This window comes from Sceloporus occidentalis, unplaced genomic scaffold (genome assembly GCF_023333645.1).
Source record: "Sceloporus occidentalis isolate IW3139 unplaced genomic scaffold, rSceOcc1.0.p SCAF_41, whole genome shotgun sequence".
NCBI lineage: Eukaryota > Metazoa > Chordata > Lepidosauria > Squamata > Phrynosomatidae > Sceloporus > Sceloporus occidentalis.
This window is the reverse complement of record NW_028317021.1, coordinates 7,519,346-7,536,795: the sequence shown is the minus strand read 5'-3', so window position 1 is coordinate 7,536,795 and position 17,450 is coordinate 7,519,346. Positions and strand designations below refer to the sequence as shown.

At 41.2% G+C, this 17,450-nt stretch overlaps 1 protein-coding gene across 3 annotated transcripts; it reads right to left on the bottom strand.

Annotated features, from left to right (window-relative positions):
* Nucleotides 1-462: 462 nt before the first annotated feature.
* LOC149290110 (mevalonate kinase-like) lies at nt 463-17,401 on the bottom strand. 3 transcript variants are annotated; one of them, XM_089489841.1, is made up of 11 exons: nt 17,167-17,386; nt 16,845-16,926; nt 15,618-15,765; nt 15,121-15,268; nt 14,825-14,980; nt 14,619-14,722; nt 14,452-14,497; nt 4,376-4,466; nt 3,919-4,038; nt 2,032-2,185; nt 463-987 (listed from the first exon to the last, which is right to left on the bottom strand). In XM_089489841.1, the coding sequence occupies exons 2-11, from the start codon at nt 16,920-16,922 to the stop codon at nt 836-838; spliced, it is 1,197 nt and encodes a 398-aa protein (XP_089345967.1). In that variant the 5' UTR covers nt 16,923-16,926; nt 17,167-17,386; the 3' UTR covers nt 463-835. The 3 variants fall into 3 exon arrangements, with proteins under 3 accessions (XP_089345967.1, XP_089345968.1, XP_089345970.1); XM_089489842.1 differs by having other exon boundaries at nt 17,239-17,386; XM_089489844.1 differs by lacking the exon at nt 2,032-2,185 and having other exon boundaries at nt 17,167-17,401.
* Nucleotides 17,402-17,450: the final 49 nt, after the last annotated feature.

Sequence of the window (17,450 nt, the reverse complement as noted above, 5' to 3'; positions counted from 1 at the left end):
ACAACAAACATTGCTTCATTTCCAATTTAAGAGCCCCTAAAATGGCGTTTTGTTCGCAATATTGTCCAACATTTGCCATTTTTGGCCATAGAGTTGTGCTGGAGGACCTAGACATTCCTAGAGAGGCGTTCTCTCTAGCAATTTCTTAGTCCTCCAGCACAATGCTATGATATGCTTCCAGTCCGGATTGACCATGCTGCAGAGCTATGCTGCAGGACCTAGAGACTCTTAGATGGCGTCACTAGGAATTTCAGTGCAACTCTATGATATGCTTCTGCTGCAGAGAGACCATAGAGTCACACTGGATTTAGATGTTCCTAGATAGGCCTTCTTGTCTCTCTATATATTACAATATTATGACATTCTTCCACCGAGGGTCACGATATGACGATTGTAACATATGGCGCCGAATATCTAGATATATAATAATGATACTAATAATAACAAGATGGCGGTTATAACGTATTGCGCAGAATATTTGGATATATAACAATAACAATAATAATAATATAGGAATGTTTTATATATATATATGTATGTATGTATGTATTAATAATAACAATATAGGATAGGAAATAATATAGGATAGCGAAATTCTTACACTAGACACCCGAATTGCGAGACAGCGCCGCCACTGCGAACTTCCGTCCACCAAAAAGCCGATAAAATGCATGAAAAGCGGCGAAAAACGAAGAAAGTTACATCATTCTTGAAGTTAAAAAATCAGAACGGCGCAAAAAACCATTTTCAAGTCACGGCGTATCTAAGCGCACCATCGTGAAACCCGCATCTTCGTTCCTCATCGTGCAGGGACGCAATTTCCTGACAGTGGTCTTCAACCCTCGTTAAAAACCTTAGCGACTTCCGCTTTTAAGGAGGACGGCGAATGGGCACAGACGCCGACCGCGCCAATGTCAGTCTCCCAGCATTCAAACCCGCAGCAGGCGAGGTCTCGAATGGCGGCTTCCACCGCTGCGGGGGCTGTGTCTGCGGAGAAAGAGGCGACATTACATTGAAATATCAGCCATGTTTTCAGTGGTTACGAAACTTGGGTGTTTTGGATTACAACTCCCAGAAGCCTCTGCCAACTTGGCCAAGAGGCAGGAATCCTGGGAGATGAAGTCCAAAAGATAATCCCATTTTTCTTCCATATAATAGAATTTATTTTATATATATATATATATATATATATATATATGTATGTATAATATAATAATAAATTATAGAATTTATATATTTTAAAAATATTTAAATATATAATATTTAATAATTTTATATTATATATTTATTATATTTTAAAATTTTTATTATATATACAATTTATATTTAAATATTATATATATAATATATAATAATAAATTATAATAATAAATTTATTTTTAAAAATATAATATATACTATATATAAATATAAACATAATAATTATATTTCAAACATATATTTATATATTATATTTTTGAAATATAGTTACATTATTATATTTTTGAAATATAATTTTGTTTTTATTTATATATTATATTATTTTTAAATATAAATTTATTATTATATTTTATTATATATATATATATATAAAATATTTAAATACAAATGTATATATTAAAATATAATTCATATATATATATTATTTTTAAATATAATATTTTATTATATTATATTTAAATATATATATATAATAAAACATAAAATATTTTCAAAATATAATGAAATTATATACATAAAATATAACAATAATTTTATATTTTATATATATATATATTAATAAATGTAAATGTATATATCTATAAAAAGTCTATATAAAATATAATAAAGTGTAATAAATAAATAAATCCTATTATTATTATTATTATTATTATTATTATTATTATTATTATTATTAATTTATCAATTTATTTATTTACGGCATTTATACCCTGCCCTTCAGCCCTAATGGCTATCAGAGCAGCTTACAATTATTATCTTTAATCATTAATAGATGTTATAATGGTAAATGTATAAATCCCAAGCATGACCATCGTGGCAATGGTTCCTGACCTGGCCGTAGCAGAGTTATGGCGCAACCGCCTCCTCCAGCACCGGTCAGTTTGGTGTGGAGCCCGTGCGCGGCTGTCACTCGGCAGACCATGTCTAGCGAGGAGTGACCTACCCCGATGACGTCCAAGTGGTGCTGGTTTATGTCAAAGAGCTCCTGGTTTGGAAGGGAAAAAACTTGTGTCAGAGGCTGACCATAGAGTTGCACCGAATGCCTAGAGAAGTGTTCCTTCTAGGGATCTGTACAATGCAACTCTATGGTCAACGTCCACCATAGAATTGTCCATAGATGACCATAGAGTTGATTGGAGGACCGACAAATGCCCAGACGCGATTTCTCTACGTCCTCCAGCGAGACTCTATGGTCAAATCCCACCAGAAAAGAAATTAACTAGTTATATAGTTAAAAGTAAAATAATCATTAAAATAAAATAATATAATTATAAGTCTGGCCCAGCTCCATCAGGGCTAGGCTGAAGAAAGAGGCTCCTCCCTCCATGACTGTCATCTTTCGGCCTGTGAGGGAGGGAATTAGTCTGGCCCAGCTCCATCAGGGCTAGCCTGAAGAAAGAGGCTCCTCCCTCTATAACTGTCATCTCTCGGCCTGTGAGAAAGGGAATTAGTCTGGCACAGCTCCATCAGGGCAAGGCTGAAGAAAGAGGCTCCTCCCTCCATAACTGTCATCTTTTGGCCTCTGAGGGAGAGAATAGGCTGGCCCAGCTCCATCAGGGCTAGGCTGAAGAAGAAGAGCCCTCCCTCCAGTCCATCTGCCTTGGTCCAGGCCCCAGAGGGAGATAAGAACTGCTGGACCTGATCCCCTCCCCCCCCACCATTCCCTTCTCCTTTTGTGTCGTGTCTTTTTAGATTGTAAGCCTGAGGGCAGGGAACCGTCTATTATCCTCTCTGTTGTAAGCCGCCTAGATTCCCAGTGATTGGGCGGCATATTAATTATTATTATTATTATTATTATTATTATTATTAAAATAATTATTAATATAATATAATATAATTAATAATATTGTTAAAATAAAATAATAAAATAAAATAATATAATGATATATTGTTACAATAAAATAATTATTAAAATAAAATAAAATTATATTATATTATTGCAATAAAATAACTATTAGAATAAAATAATACTTAAAAATTCTCATTAAAATAAAATAATATATTATTACAACAAAATAATTATTAAATTAAAATAATATAACAGAAAATAGTTATTAAAATAAAATAGCATGTTAAAATAATCATTAAAATAAAATAATATAACTATAATATTACAATAAAATAATTATTAAATTAAAATAATATAACATAAATATTTATTAAAATAAAATAATAGTTAAAATAATCAATAAAATAGAACTATATTATTACAATTAAATAATTATTAAAATAAAATAATATAACATATACAGTAAAATATTTATTAAAATAAAATAATATAGTTAAAATAAAATAATCAATAAAATTAAATAATATAACTATATTATTACAATAAAATAATTATTAAAAAATATAACATATAGTTAAAGTAAAATATTTATTACAAGAAAATAATTATTAAAATAAAATAATATATAGTTAAATATTTTATAATAAAACAACATTTGTTAAAATAAAATAATCAATAAAATAAAATAATACAATTAATTATAATTTTATGATAAATTATTAATATAAATATCTACATAATTGTAAAAATAAAATAATCATTAATATAAAATATAACAATTACAATTTTACAATAAAATAATTATTAATATAAATAAGTATACAATTAATTGTATTGCTAAAATAAAATAACCGTTAAAATTTGCGGTCTTTAATGTCATGGCTCCTTCCTGAGGAATCCTGGGAAAACAATAGGAAAGAGGGACTTACCTCCAAAATGGGGTAGTAGTCCTCCGAGGGACCGCCAGCCGCCATTTTCTCCAGGACGCTTTCACACTCACGGGAAACAGCGTCTATTGAGGCGAGGACCGGTTCCATGATGGCCGGAAACTGTGGGATTAACGATATACGAAATGGGGGAAAGATGGTGAAACAAGAGTTGTGCTGGAGGACCTAGAGATTCCTAGAGAGAACACCTCTCTAGGCATCTGTAGGTACTCCAGCGTGACTCTATGGTCAGCTTCTGTTGGATGTTGACCATAGAGTTCCGCTACCTAGAGATTCCTAGATAAGACCCTAGGCAGGAATTGACCATAGAGTTGTGCTGGAGGACCTGGAGATTCCTAGAGAGGACACCTCTCTAGGCATCTGTAGGTCCTCCAGCGCAACTCTATGGTCAAATTAAAATTAAACGTGGGTCCGAGGGTCAATTAAAGGAATGTCAAACCTTGAGAAGCTTGTCCTTAACTCCGGAAACCAGGACCTTAGTGCTTCGGGGAACTTGGGTGTTTGTCAACAAGATCCTTAAAGTGGGGACTCTAAGGAAGTAAACAATAAACAATGTAGATAAATAAATAAAAAACCCTTATAAGTGTATATAGAGCGAGCCGCCTCGGGTCCTGATTGGGGAGGAAAAGTAAAATTAATTAATTAATCGTTATCATCGTTAATATTCCACTGCATCCTAAACTTATATTGTAAGCTTTATGTTATTATTATTATTAATATATTATTGTATTTTTCTTATAATATGTATATTACTATTTATATTATATTACATATTGTATTATAAACACATTATTATATATTACATTTAAATATATAGCATATAGTATTAAAAGTAAAGTTATATATTATATGAGACATAAGGACAGGTTGCTTACCTGTAACAGTATTTCTTCGAGTGGTCATCTGCGAATACATACAAATGGGTTTCACTGCACCTGCGCAGTGCTGTTCGGAAACTTCTGGAATCACTAGGCAAAGTTTACTTTGCAACATGTAGAAACTTTTTGGAGGTAACTCCGCCCATCCATTATAAGGCCCCTGCCTTCCCACTCTTTTCCCCAGTTCCGCAATTTTTCCGCCAAGCAGGCGATGGAAATAGCCAATAAGAGCAGGACACTGAGGGGATGGACGGGTGGGATTTGTATGTATTCGCAGATGACCACTCGAAGAAATACTGTTACAGGTAAGCAACCTGTCCTTCTTCTTCGTGGTCTCTGCGAATCATACAAATGGATTTAGACTGACAAGCTTAGGTAAGCGGCGGAGGGAGTGTCCTGAAACCAAAGCTATGGTAAACCAAGGGTATATTTATTGCAACAATAAACACCCTGAACCACAAAAAGAGTCAGTCTTTGTATGTGCACAGAACACTCAACACAGCAATAACATTGCAGAACCTGAGAAGGGGATAAAAGGTTATGCAAGACCAGTCCCATTGGAATTGTGCAAATCAACATTCAACAGAATGTAAAACAGTGGAATTATGTACATAAATGCTGAAAACACAACCATCAGTAGTGCAATCAATGCAACCCTGCAATCAACACAGCCCTCCTGAAAGCTGCGTCTCGGATGGCTCTGGTGTCCAGCCTATAGTGCTTTATAAAAGTCAATGGCTGGGACCAGACAGCAGCCTTACCGACATCCTCCAAGGGAATACCCGACAGGAATGCAGAGGATGCTGACACTGCTCTTCTGGAGTGGAACCAAACCCTGCCAGGGAGAGGTTTGCCCAACAGTTCATAGCAGAGGTGGATGGTACCAGCCACCCATTTGGAAAACCTCTGTGCAGACACAGGCAACCCCTTCTTCGGTTCCAAGTAGCATTGGAAAAGTCTCTCGGACCGACTGGAGGCAGCAGTTCTGTCCAGGTAAAACGCCAGCGCTCTCCTGACATCAAGAGAGTGCAGGCTTCTCTCCGCATACGAAGTCGGATTGGAAGCGAGAGTAGGCAACACAATGTCCTGGCACATGTGGAAAGCAGACACAACCTTAGGCAAGAAAGTAATGTCTGTCCGGAGGACCACCTTGTCCTTGTGAAACCTCAGGAAAGGGCTGGTCCCTCCGCAAGGCACAGAGTTCGCCTGAACGGCGGGCTGAGGTGATGGCCACAAGAAAAGCGGTTTTCCAAGTCAACAGTCTAAAGTCCGCTGTGGCCATCGGTTCAAAAGGCTTGGATTGGAGCGCGGCCAGCACCGCCTCCAAGCATGGTCGGAGGCGAAGCCTTGCCATGGTGTCACGAATGTCGTTGACGCCATGTGGCCCAGAGCTACTTGGACGTCCCTGGCCCTCACCCTTCTGTGAGAGATGCAAGGCCTCAACGATGCCCCCAACGCCTGGAAACGGTCTGGAGGGAGAAAGGCGGAGCATCTTTCGGAGTCGAGGATGGCTCCGATGAACTTGGCCTGTCTGGTCGGAGTGAAGTGAGACTTCTCTTCGTTGATGACCAGTCCGAGGGAGTCCAAAAGGTGCAAGGCGAATGAGACTGCCTCTCGGAGCTCCTGCTGTGAGTTGGCGGCAAACAACCAGTCGTCCAGGTACGGGAAGACTCTGTAGCCCTTCTGATGAAGGTATGCCACCACCATCGTGAAGACCCTCGGGGCCGTGGCAAGGCCAAAGGGGAGCATGTTGTAGTGGTACGCGGTGGAGCCGACGGCGAAGGTGAGGAATCTCTGGTGGGACTCCCGAATTCCGATGTGGAAGTAGGCATCCTTCAAGTCGTCCGTCGCGAACCACAGGTCCTGGTGGAGAAGCGGCAGAATAGAAGCCAAGGTTACCATCCGGAACCGGCGGTATTCAAGGAAAAGGTTCAATTCCCTCAAGTCCAAGATGGGTCTGATGCCCCCATCCGCCTTCGGTACCGTGAAGTACCTGGAGAAAAAAGCCCTGGAGCATTGTTCAGGCGATAAAGGGGAGATTGCCCATTTGTCCAGCAAAGTGCGCACTTCGTCGAGAAGGGTGTCCGAGGGGTGAGTGGACATGAAGGCTCCAGTTGGGGGGAGCTCTTGGAACTCGAGGGCATAACCCCTACGGACGATGTTGAGAACCCACGAGTCCGTTGTAATGGAAGCCCAGGTGGTGACAAAGGGCCTCAAAATGTCCAAAAAGAAAAAAGAAGGAGAGACGAAGCGCGCTGCAACCCTTCAGGCTCTCTTCTTCCCCTGGTCAGTATCCTGCCAGCAGGACTTTCGGTACCGGGAAGGAAAGTTGCGACGGCCAGAGGAGGAGGAGGACTGAGAGGGGTAACGGCATCTCTGGGAGCCCTGCTGCTGAGGTTGCCAGTCTTGTTGGAAGGTCCCCTGTGACTGACCTTGCGGCTGCCACGGGCGCTGCCTCTTTCTGAAGGGCGAGATGGAAGCTGATGACATCCCGTGCTTCTTCACCGCCGCCTTCATCCTGAACTTGCGGTTCAGGCACTCGTCGGTCTTGGCGTGGAAGAGGCCGCTACCATCCAGAGGCATGTCCTCTATGGCTGACTTGACGTTGGCATTGAGGTCCGACCCCCTCAGCCACGCATGCCGGCGCAGAGGCAACGAAGCTGACATTGCCCATCCTGCACAGTCAGCCACGTTTCTGGAGACGGTGATGAGCCAGCTGCCGATTGAATGGGCCTCATCACGGATCTCTACCAGGCATCGCTGGGCTTCGTCTGGGACGTCCGGGACGAGTGGCGAGATCCCCTCCATGAGAGTCTGAATGTACGCCCCCATGCAGGCATTATAGTTGATGGCCTTGACTGTGAGGGCCGCTGCCGAGTAGGCCTTCTTGGCCAGGCCATCAACCTTCTTAGCTTCCCGGTCGACTGGGGAAGTTGCCTACTTGGGGACGAAGCCCTGCTGAGCCCCCTCCACGATCGCCAAGTTCTGCTTGGGGTGTTCGGCCAACCAAGAGCAACTCGACGGGGAGATCCGGTAGAGGGACCTGATCTTCCTGGAGGATCCGACGAGGGAGGCTGGCGCATCCCACTACCTCCGGACGATGGACTCGAGGGACGGCAGCAGCGGGATGGAGGGCGGCGTGGGCACCCAGCCATGCACCCGACGTTCCACAGGATCCCGAGCCTCCTCCTCGGGGAAGGAGAGCTCAATGTCCAGGGCCCTTGCCATCTTAATGATGTGCTCGTTAAATGAGCACACATCATCCGTAGGGGAGGACGGCTCCGGGTGGTGCATCCGCTGCGGAGACGCCTGGACGTAGGTGTCGACGTCGTCCGAAGGCTCCCCCGACGGTAGCAAGGGCTCTTCCTCAGAATCGGTGTCCGAGGTAAGCAGGATGTCCAGGACCCTGACCCGAGTTGCTGGGCGCGCCGGGATCTGCAGGGCTGATGGCTCTGTCGGGGAGCGGCGCGGTGCAGAGGCTGAGGCCGTCGCATGCGAAGGAGCAGGCTCGTCACCTTGGGAGGCCACCGGGCGCAGGTTGAGCCTGGTGAACTGCCTGAAGGCAGTCTCCCTCAGCACTGACATGTAGTATCTCCCGGATTCAGCGTCAAAAAACATGTCAGTGTCCCTTTCCATCGGTTCGTCGACATCCGAATGGATAGAAGGAGGAGGTGACACTCTCCGAGGGAGGTCAGCTGGTTCTGCATCGGCGCGGGCGAAGTCGACCGTCGACGGCAGCGGTGTGTCCAGGAGAGCGGCCTCATGCGAGGCAGAGGAGCCATCGGGGCGCGAAGAGGCTGGTGTTGGAGCCTTTTTCAACGGGGAGCGTTGCTTGTGGGAAGCGCGCTCCTTTCCCTTGGAGGAGACCTCCGACCCGGTGTGGTCCTTGGTGGACTTGGACCTCTTTGGTGCAGAGCCCTCAGCCGCCTCCTTGTGGTGCCTCTTCTTAGACGACTGAGGCGTCTCGGCCCGATCCTCGGGGGAAAGAAAGGATTGTCCGGCAGGTCCAGCAGGACAACGGCTCCCGTGGATTGAGGCTTAAATGTCTTTGCCTTTTCCACCGGTGCAGCCTTCCCCGAAGAGGATGCCCCTGTCTCGGGCAGCTTGGAGGCGTGTCGAGATGCCTTCGACGACGCCTTGGAGGACGGAGTCGGGACCGACAAGGCCTCTGCGTGATCCTTCACGCGCGAGCCCTCCGGGGATGGCTTCCTCCTGGATTTTGCCCTGGGCTCGGAACTCTCAGTCCCCGACTGCTTGTGGGGGCATTTAGAGGGCTTGTCGGTGGCACTGGGTTTTTGCGAACCACGGGCCACATCGGTGGTGGTGGACGATCCTGCCAATGGCGGGGCAGACACCACGCTGGACACACTCGCCCGGGAAGATGAGGCAGGCGGCACAGCCGAAGGAGCCGATGATGGACGAGGGCCTCCCTCCTGAACCTTGCCCAGAGCGATGGCCGAAGTCAGCCAGGACTCACGGTTCTTGCGAGCCTGGGATGAAAGGGACTTGCAGAGCGGGCAAGCCTTCATATCATGGTCCTTGCCCAAGCAGAGGAGACAGGAGAAGTGCGGGTCCTGGATGGGCACCTTGCCTCCGCAAACATCGCACTTCTTAAATGGTGCAGGCATTTTCCGAAGTCGTCAAGTTGAAAGGGAAAGTCCAGAAACGAGATCAACAGTCCGAGAGTTCGAAGTTACCAGGGGCGGGAGACAAAGAATGGTCAAGAGACGGTCCGAGGTCAAAAGTGAGAGTGATTCCGATTGCAAGCAAAAGCAAGCGAAGTTCCCTGAAGCAACTAGCACGGCAGAAAAAAGGAACTGGGGAAAAGAGTGGGAAGGCAGGGGCCTTATAACGAGTGGGCGGAGTTACCGCCAAAAAGTTTCTATATGTTGCAAAGTAAACTTTGCCTAGTGATTCCAGAAGTTTCCGAACAGCACTGCGCAGGTGCAGTGAAACCCATTTGTATGATTCGCAGAGACCACGAAGAAGAATATATTATATTATAACCTTTATTATATTTATACTATATATATATGTGTGTGTGTATATATATATATATATATTAACAAATTTAACATATTATTAAAATTTATATTATTACTATACTATTACTATATCATTATAATTTTATAATATAACTGTATACTATATATTACAATTTTGTTTTATTTTTATAACGTTTATATTTTTATTATTTGTAATATTTTAAAAATATTATATTATATATATTATTATATAATTATAATTTATATTATTAGCATTTACAGTATAAATACCATCCACCCCGTGCGCTAACAGACTCCCTGGCCGAGCTGACACATCTGGTCTCGGAACTGGTGTTGGAGTCTCCCAGGCGTCTTGTCCTGGGGGACCTCAACATCCCTTTCGAAGCCAGTCAAAGTCCAACAGGTGCGGCTCGGGAGTTCATGGCTACCATGACTGCCATGAGCCTGTTCAATTGGTCTCAGGGCCCACGCATTGCGCTGGTAACACACTCAATGTCGTCTTTAGTACCGATATGGACACTCCATGGGCAGAGCTTTGCAATATCTCTGCCCTATCATGGACGGACCATTTCCTGGTTGAGGCTTGACTCAAGGCTTCTACCCATATCCCTCCCGGGGGTGGAGGACCTACTAGGATGGTCAACCCTTGAAGGCTGATGGAACCCAAAAGGTTCCAAGAAGCCCTAGAGGGGTATATGGTTGGAACTGACGGCGATTCTGTTGATGTCCTGACTAACATCTGGGATAAATATCTCTCCACGGCTATACACAGTATTGCTCCCAAACGTCCTTTCCGGCCTGCTTCCAACAAGCAACCCTGGTATACGGAAGATCTCAGGGAAAGGAAGCGGGCCGTGCAATGACTAGAGCGCAACTGGCAAAGACATCAGCACTTAGCCGACAAGGCATTCCTTGAGTCTCTTTTGAAGGCTTACGGAGTGACAATATGTGCAGCTAAACACTTGTTTTATGCTGCACGTATTGCGTCCGCGGAGTCGCGTCCGGCAGAGCTGTTCAGGGTAGTGAGGGAGCTAACACAACTGCCCCCCCTCCCTGAACCCCATTTTAGAGCCATCTAAAGTCTGCTGCGACAAATTTAACAACTTCTTCGCAGGTAAAATCTCTTGGATAAGGGCTGATCTCGACGCCAGTATTTCTTCAGAACCTATAAGAGAGGTGTCCAGAGCTTCCGTGGACTCTGTTAAACTGGATCACTTTGAGTTTGTGAGTACCGAGGAAGTGGACAAGATTCTTGGAAGCGTTAGGAAGACTACATGCTCTCTCGATACCTGCCCCTCATGGCTGGCAGCTCAGGGGGGAACTGCGGTAACATCTATGTTGCACCGCATAATTAATACCTCTTTTAGTGAGGTCTGGTTTCCATCTAGCCTGAAATTAGCAGTTGTTAAACCTCTGCTAAAAAAGCCCTCCTTAGACCCCCTGATACATAACAACTATCGGCCTGTGTCGCTGCTGCCTTTTTTGGGAAAGGTGATCAAGAGAGCAGTTGCCTTCCAACTGCAAGCGATCTTGGATGAAACAGATTTTCTTGACCCATTTCAAACTGGCTTCCGGGCGGGCTATGGAGTTGAGACTGCCATGGTCGCCTTAGTCGATGATCTCCGTCTGGGCACGGACAGGGGAAGCATGTCCCTGTTAGTGCTTTTGGACATCTCAGCGGCTTTCGATACCATTGACCATGGTATCCTTCTGGAACGCCTGAGGGAGTTAGGTATCGGAGGCACTGCGCTCCAGTGGTTCCGATCCTACCTCTCGGGTAGATTCCAGATGGTGCAGCTGGGGGACGTCTGCTCCGATAAGAGGGAATTTACATCTGGTGTCCCTCAAGGAGCTATTTTGTCCCCCATGCTATTTAACATTTACATGAAACCCCTGGGAGAGATCATCCGGAGATATGGGGCATGGTGTTATCAGTACGCTGATGACACCCAGATCTGCTTCTCTGTGTCCCCGACTGATGCAGTGACTAGGGATGGCATCTCTCCTCTAAATGCCTGCTTGGAGTCGGTAATGGGCTGGATGAGGAAAAACAAACTCAGTTTGAATCCAGTGAAAACAGAAGTACTGGTGATAGTTTCCTCAGGCCTGGGTAGTGAAATTTGTCCACCTGTCCTGAATAGGGTCACACTCCCCCTGAAGGGCTCAGTTCGCAGCTTGGGAGTGCTTCTGGACTCGTCGCTCCAACTGACATCTCAGGTAGATGTGACGGTCAGAGGTGCTTGTTATCAGCTTCGGCTGATACGCCAGCTGCGATCCTACCTGGACCGGGCGGACCTTGAAACTGTAGTACACGCTCTGGTAACCTCTCGATTGGATTTCTGTAATGCGCTCTACATGGGGCAACCCTTGTACCAAACCCAGAAGCTTCAATTAGTGCAGAACATGGCTGCGAGATTGGTCACTGGATGTTCCAGGGCAGACCATATAACACCTATCCTAAAAGATCTCCATTGGCTGCCTATTCATTTCCGGGCCCAATACAAGGTGTTGGTAATTACCTATAAAGCTCTAAATGGTTTGGGCCCAGGGTACTTGGAGGACCACCTCCCCCCATATAATCCGCCCCGCACACTCAGGTCAGCCGGGAAGAATCTGCTGAAGGTCCCAACTGCGCAATATGCGGTGACCTCGCAAAGGGCTTTTTCCATCTCCGTTCCACCACCTCCCTGGATCTTTTCAGAAAGAACCTTAAGACCTTTTTCTTTCACCAAGCTTTCCCCCCATGAGATGTGATATTATGCCCTCTCCCCCTAATGTGTAACGATTTTCGCAATGTTTTTGGATCAATTCAACCAAGCTGGCTGTGTAATAGTTTTTAATATGATATTTTTTACATTGTTTTTATTGATATCTATGTATTTTTATGTTGAATTTTAATCTGTAAGCTGCTTTGATCATCGCAGAAAAGCGGGATAAAAATAAAACCTATTATTATTATTATTATTAAATATATTTTATATATTATATGTAAGCATATATATTATATTATAAATACTACATAACAAATATACAATATAAATTTATTATTATATTTATATTATAATTTGTACCTTGTTATTATTTGTTACATTATAATTATATAAATATTATAATATTTATATTATTGATGTTACATTATTGTAAATATTATAAAAATATAATATAAATATATTATTATATTTAAAATGTACACCTTATTATATATGTTAAGGAAAATGCAACATGGGACATACAGTAAAAGAAATAAAACATGTATGTGAAAGTCACAGTGACTAAGCAAAAGCAATTAAGAAGCCACACAGGTGAAAAAGCTAATGCAATTTAGAAGTCCTGAATGTCAAGGACAGAATTGTAGAATGTACAATTGGAAACACCTGAGATTCATTAAGTGTACAAGGTGAAATGATGAAATTGTTAAGTATGGGTGGAACTATGAGAACCAATCAAAATGGATGTACACGCCCACTGGGTGGAAACTGACTAGTGGGTGGTGTTTGACAATGGCTATAATAATTGCTATGTTTGCCAATGTATTTTGTGGGTAGTTGGAGTGTTTTGGGTAGTTGGGAGTAGTTTGGAGATATTCTGGAGATTGTGATTTGTAGGGCATATAGTATTTTGTATATAGTAGAATAAAGTAGATCTTTTATATAAGACTACTGAGTTGTCTGGTGTCTTGAGTGAAGATACAAGAGCCAGCAGGATCCTGGAGAAGTTTGAAGACTTCTGAGGAAGAAGAGTGAGAAGGCTTGGAGAGTTTGTCAGGGTCTTCAGCCTATTCTCTGAAACTCTGCTGCTTTGGAGAAAAGCACTAACCACTGACCAAAGCTGGTCAGCTCCGCTGCATAACAAGGTGGTGAGTTAGAGCCAGAGGTGAAGAGCTACAACTCCCATCATCCCTGACAATATATACATTTTATTATAAATATATAAATATTATATTTATATTATTGTTATATTATTATTATAACAAATAAAATAACTATTATAAATTTATTACTATATTTATATTATAACATTTACCTTACTATAATTTATATTTTATTATAAATATTACAAAAATATTATAATATTTATATTATTGTTATTATTATTATCATAACAAATAAAATAAATATTATAAATTTTATTATATTTATATTGTAATATTTACCTTATTATAATTTGTATTTTATTATAAAAATATAAAATATTAATATTATTATTGTTAATTATTATTATTATCATAACAAATAAAATAAATACTATAAATTCGCATCGCAATCTTTCTGCTGTTTTAGTCCTGGATTTTAGGATTTTAGCATAAACAATTTTGGCAGACCACTGACCATTGGTTTATTTACTTGTTTACTTTTTTATTATTATAAATAAACACAATCATATATAAATGTTATATTTATATTATTGTTATATTATTATAACAAATAAAATAACTATTATAAATTTATTATTATATTTATATTATATCTACCTTATAATTTATATTTTATAATAAATATTATATAAATATATTTATATTAATATTGTTATATTATTATCATAACAAATAAAATAACTATTATAAAATTTTTATTATATTTATATCATAATATTTACCTTATTATAATTTAATTTCCTTTTCCCAAAATTACCTTTTTAAGGCGGAGATTTTTCCAGATTGGTACCTTAAGGCTCCACCTAAAAGGAAGAATTTATTTATTGTATTTATTGTATTTATTTTATTTGTATATAATTGTAGATAATATATAAATACTATATATATATATATATATATATATATATATCTTGCGCTACGTACCCCGCGTCCCGACAGCGTTATCGACGCCGGAGGGGTTTCCGTGGATCACTTGTTCGCCGCAAAAGGCCCATCGATTAATCAATTCCAACTCCGTCTCCGTCCACCTGGGGGGAAAAAATCAGCCGTTGGACTACAAATCCCAGCATTCCCTGCCAGGGGATGATGGGAACTGCAGTGCGACAGGTTTAAACGGAGACCGAACAGACCTTGCTAGCGACTGCCCTTCAACCGAAGGGTAAGCGACAGCTCCGCATACGGAAAGCAATGCGCCTGCGAGGCAAACAGAGAACGCGGCACTCGAACCCAGGCCAGCGCCGGTGGGAAGTTCGGACCACACCAAAACATCCAAGCTGGGCAAAACCCTGTAAAAAGATCAATAACGTTAGGTGTCTATACTGGGATACTATGTATTCCTGCATGGCAGACTGAGTTCTCTGTATTCCTGCATGGCAGAAGATTCTATGTATTCCTGCACGGAAGGGGTTGAATGTCCGTTCCTTACCCGCTTTTGGACGCAATGGATAAATAGAGGTAGAGGAAGGCGATGGCGGCGACGGCGTGGATTTCAGGGACTCCGTCCGCGTCGCCCAAAAACTCCCGCAGCGTCTCAACTTGTTCTGGGTTTGGGGACTCGCTTTCGTTTCGGCCGGCTAAATTCGGGAGAACGAGACGACGGAAAGGGAAATGGAGTCTTGATATAAACATGTGTATGTATATATATGTGTGTGTGTGTGTGTTACTTTAATTATAGGTTCGTTGTTATAATTATATATAATTACCGTAACATATATGTTACATTGTACAAATAAATATGTTTTATATATATATATACACACACACAGACATACATATATTTATATATATATTCCACTAATCTGGGACAAACCAAGCGTCGAACGTAACTGAATTTCGGACATTTTGCACATCTGGACACATCGATCCCCCCGCCAAATAAAGAGCCCCAGTCGTGCGAGAGTACACCAAAAATCGTGAACTCACCAGCGAATGATGGAAGCAGCGTCTGCAGCGCTGATGTTTCCCAGCTGAGATTCGCGCCGATGTTCAGCAGCCGGACCACAACTTTCCCGTCGCCGCGGGTTTTGGCGTGGAGGAATGTCCTCAGGTTCAAAGCCACCGCCAACGCCACCTGCACCAGGTCCCGGAAACGGAGGACAAGACCCAATTTGAGGCTGAGAGCGTGTGACTTTTTAACCCTTTATCCAAGGCTTAGCGGGAGGGACTCAAACCCGGATCCCTTCAAGTCTCGGTCCGATGACACTCCTTCACATTAAATTGTCATTACAGACAGGGCAAGATTAAATTAAAATTATATTAATTAATTCAAATTAATTTAATTAATATTAAATTAATTACAAATTAAGCAAATTAATATTAAATTAATAACAAATTAATTAGATTAATATTAAGTTAATTACAAAATTAGATTAATATTAAATTAATCACTAATTTAATTAATATTAATTTAATTACAAATTTAATTAATATTAATTATGAATTAATTTAATTAATATTAAATTGATTTATGTGCTTTAAATAAAATAAAATTGTTGAGTTTATTTGAATTAATATAATTTAAATTTAATTTAACCTAATTTACATTAGTATTAAATAACTAATTAAATAAGTGCTGAGTTAAATTAATTTATTTGAATTAAATACAATAAAATTAATTTAAAATAATTTATTTGAATTAAATTATTTAAATTTAAATTTTATTTAATTTAACCTAATTTACATTAGTATTAAATTAATTAAATGAAATTAAGATAATTTATTTGAATTAAGTTAATTTAAATTTAATTTAAATACATTAGTATTAAATTAATTAATTTAATTTAATAAATTTGAATTTGATTTACTTTATTTAATTCAATTAATTAATTTGAATTAAACTAATTTAAATTAATTTAAAATAAATTAATTTACTAAATGAAAATTAATAATAAAACAGCTTAAAGAATGTGACGCAAAAGGTTTAAAACGTATTAATTTAATTTAAATTAAATTAATTTAAAGTAAATTACTAAATAAAAATTAATATTAAATAGCAGAAAGAATGCAATGCAAAAAAAGTGTCGCAATCTTTCCACTGTTTTAGTCCTGGATTTTAGGATTTTAACATAAACAATTTTGGCAGACCATTAACCATTGGTTTATTTACTTGTTTGTTTATAATAACGCAATCATTAATAAACAACGACCCACCTTGCCGTGGACCACCGCGTGTTCGCCGTGAAGGATGACTTTCCCCGGAGCCGAAAGGACCATCGTCTGCTTCATCATTTCACTTGGAAAGGTAAATACATTCAAATCCATTGGACTACAAATCCCAGAATGCCTTTCTCCAGCCACAATTCAAGAGAAATTCCCTATTTCTTGGGACTACAACTACCAGAATCCCCTCCAAGCCAACCATGGAAGGCTGGGGATTCTGGGTCTTGCAGTCCTTCACCTGTATTAATCCCCCCATAAAAAACCTTAGCATATTTAAGGGAGTTCTGTCCCCTCGGCCCCCCTAAAAACCTACCTTCAACCTTATTCTTAGGGGCCGCGCAATGCATTCTGGGCCACCTCAGGTGCCCCAGATGTTCCCTTTTACCTGTAACAGCCTCAACGTTCCATGGGGCGTGGCCGGCCACTCGCGTCCTGTCCAATCAGGCGCCTGGAACAGCCCGAACGTTCCATAGGGGCGTGGCCGACCCGCCCAATCCCGCAGTGGGAAACGCGTGGGTCATTCCATAGGGGCGTGACTAGCCTCTTTCGCTCACGTCCAATCACGACGCAGGAAAAACCTCATCTTTTGCATAGAGG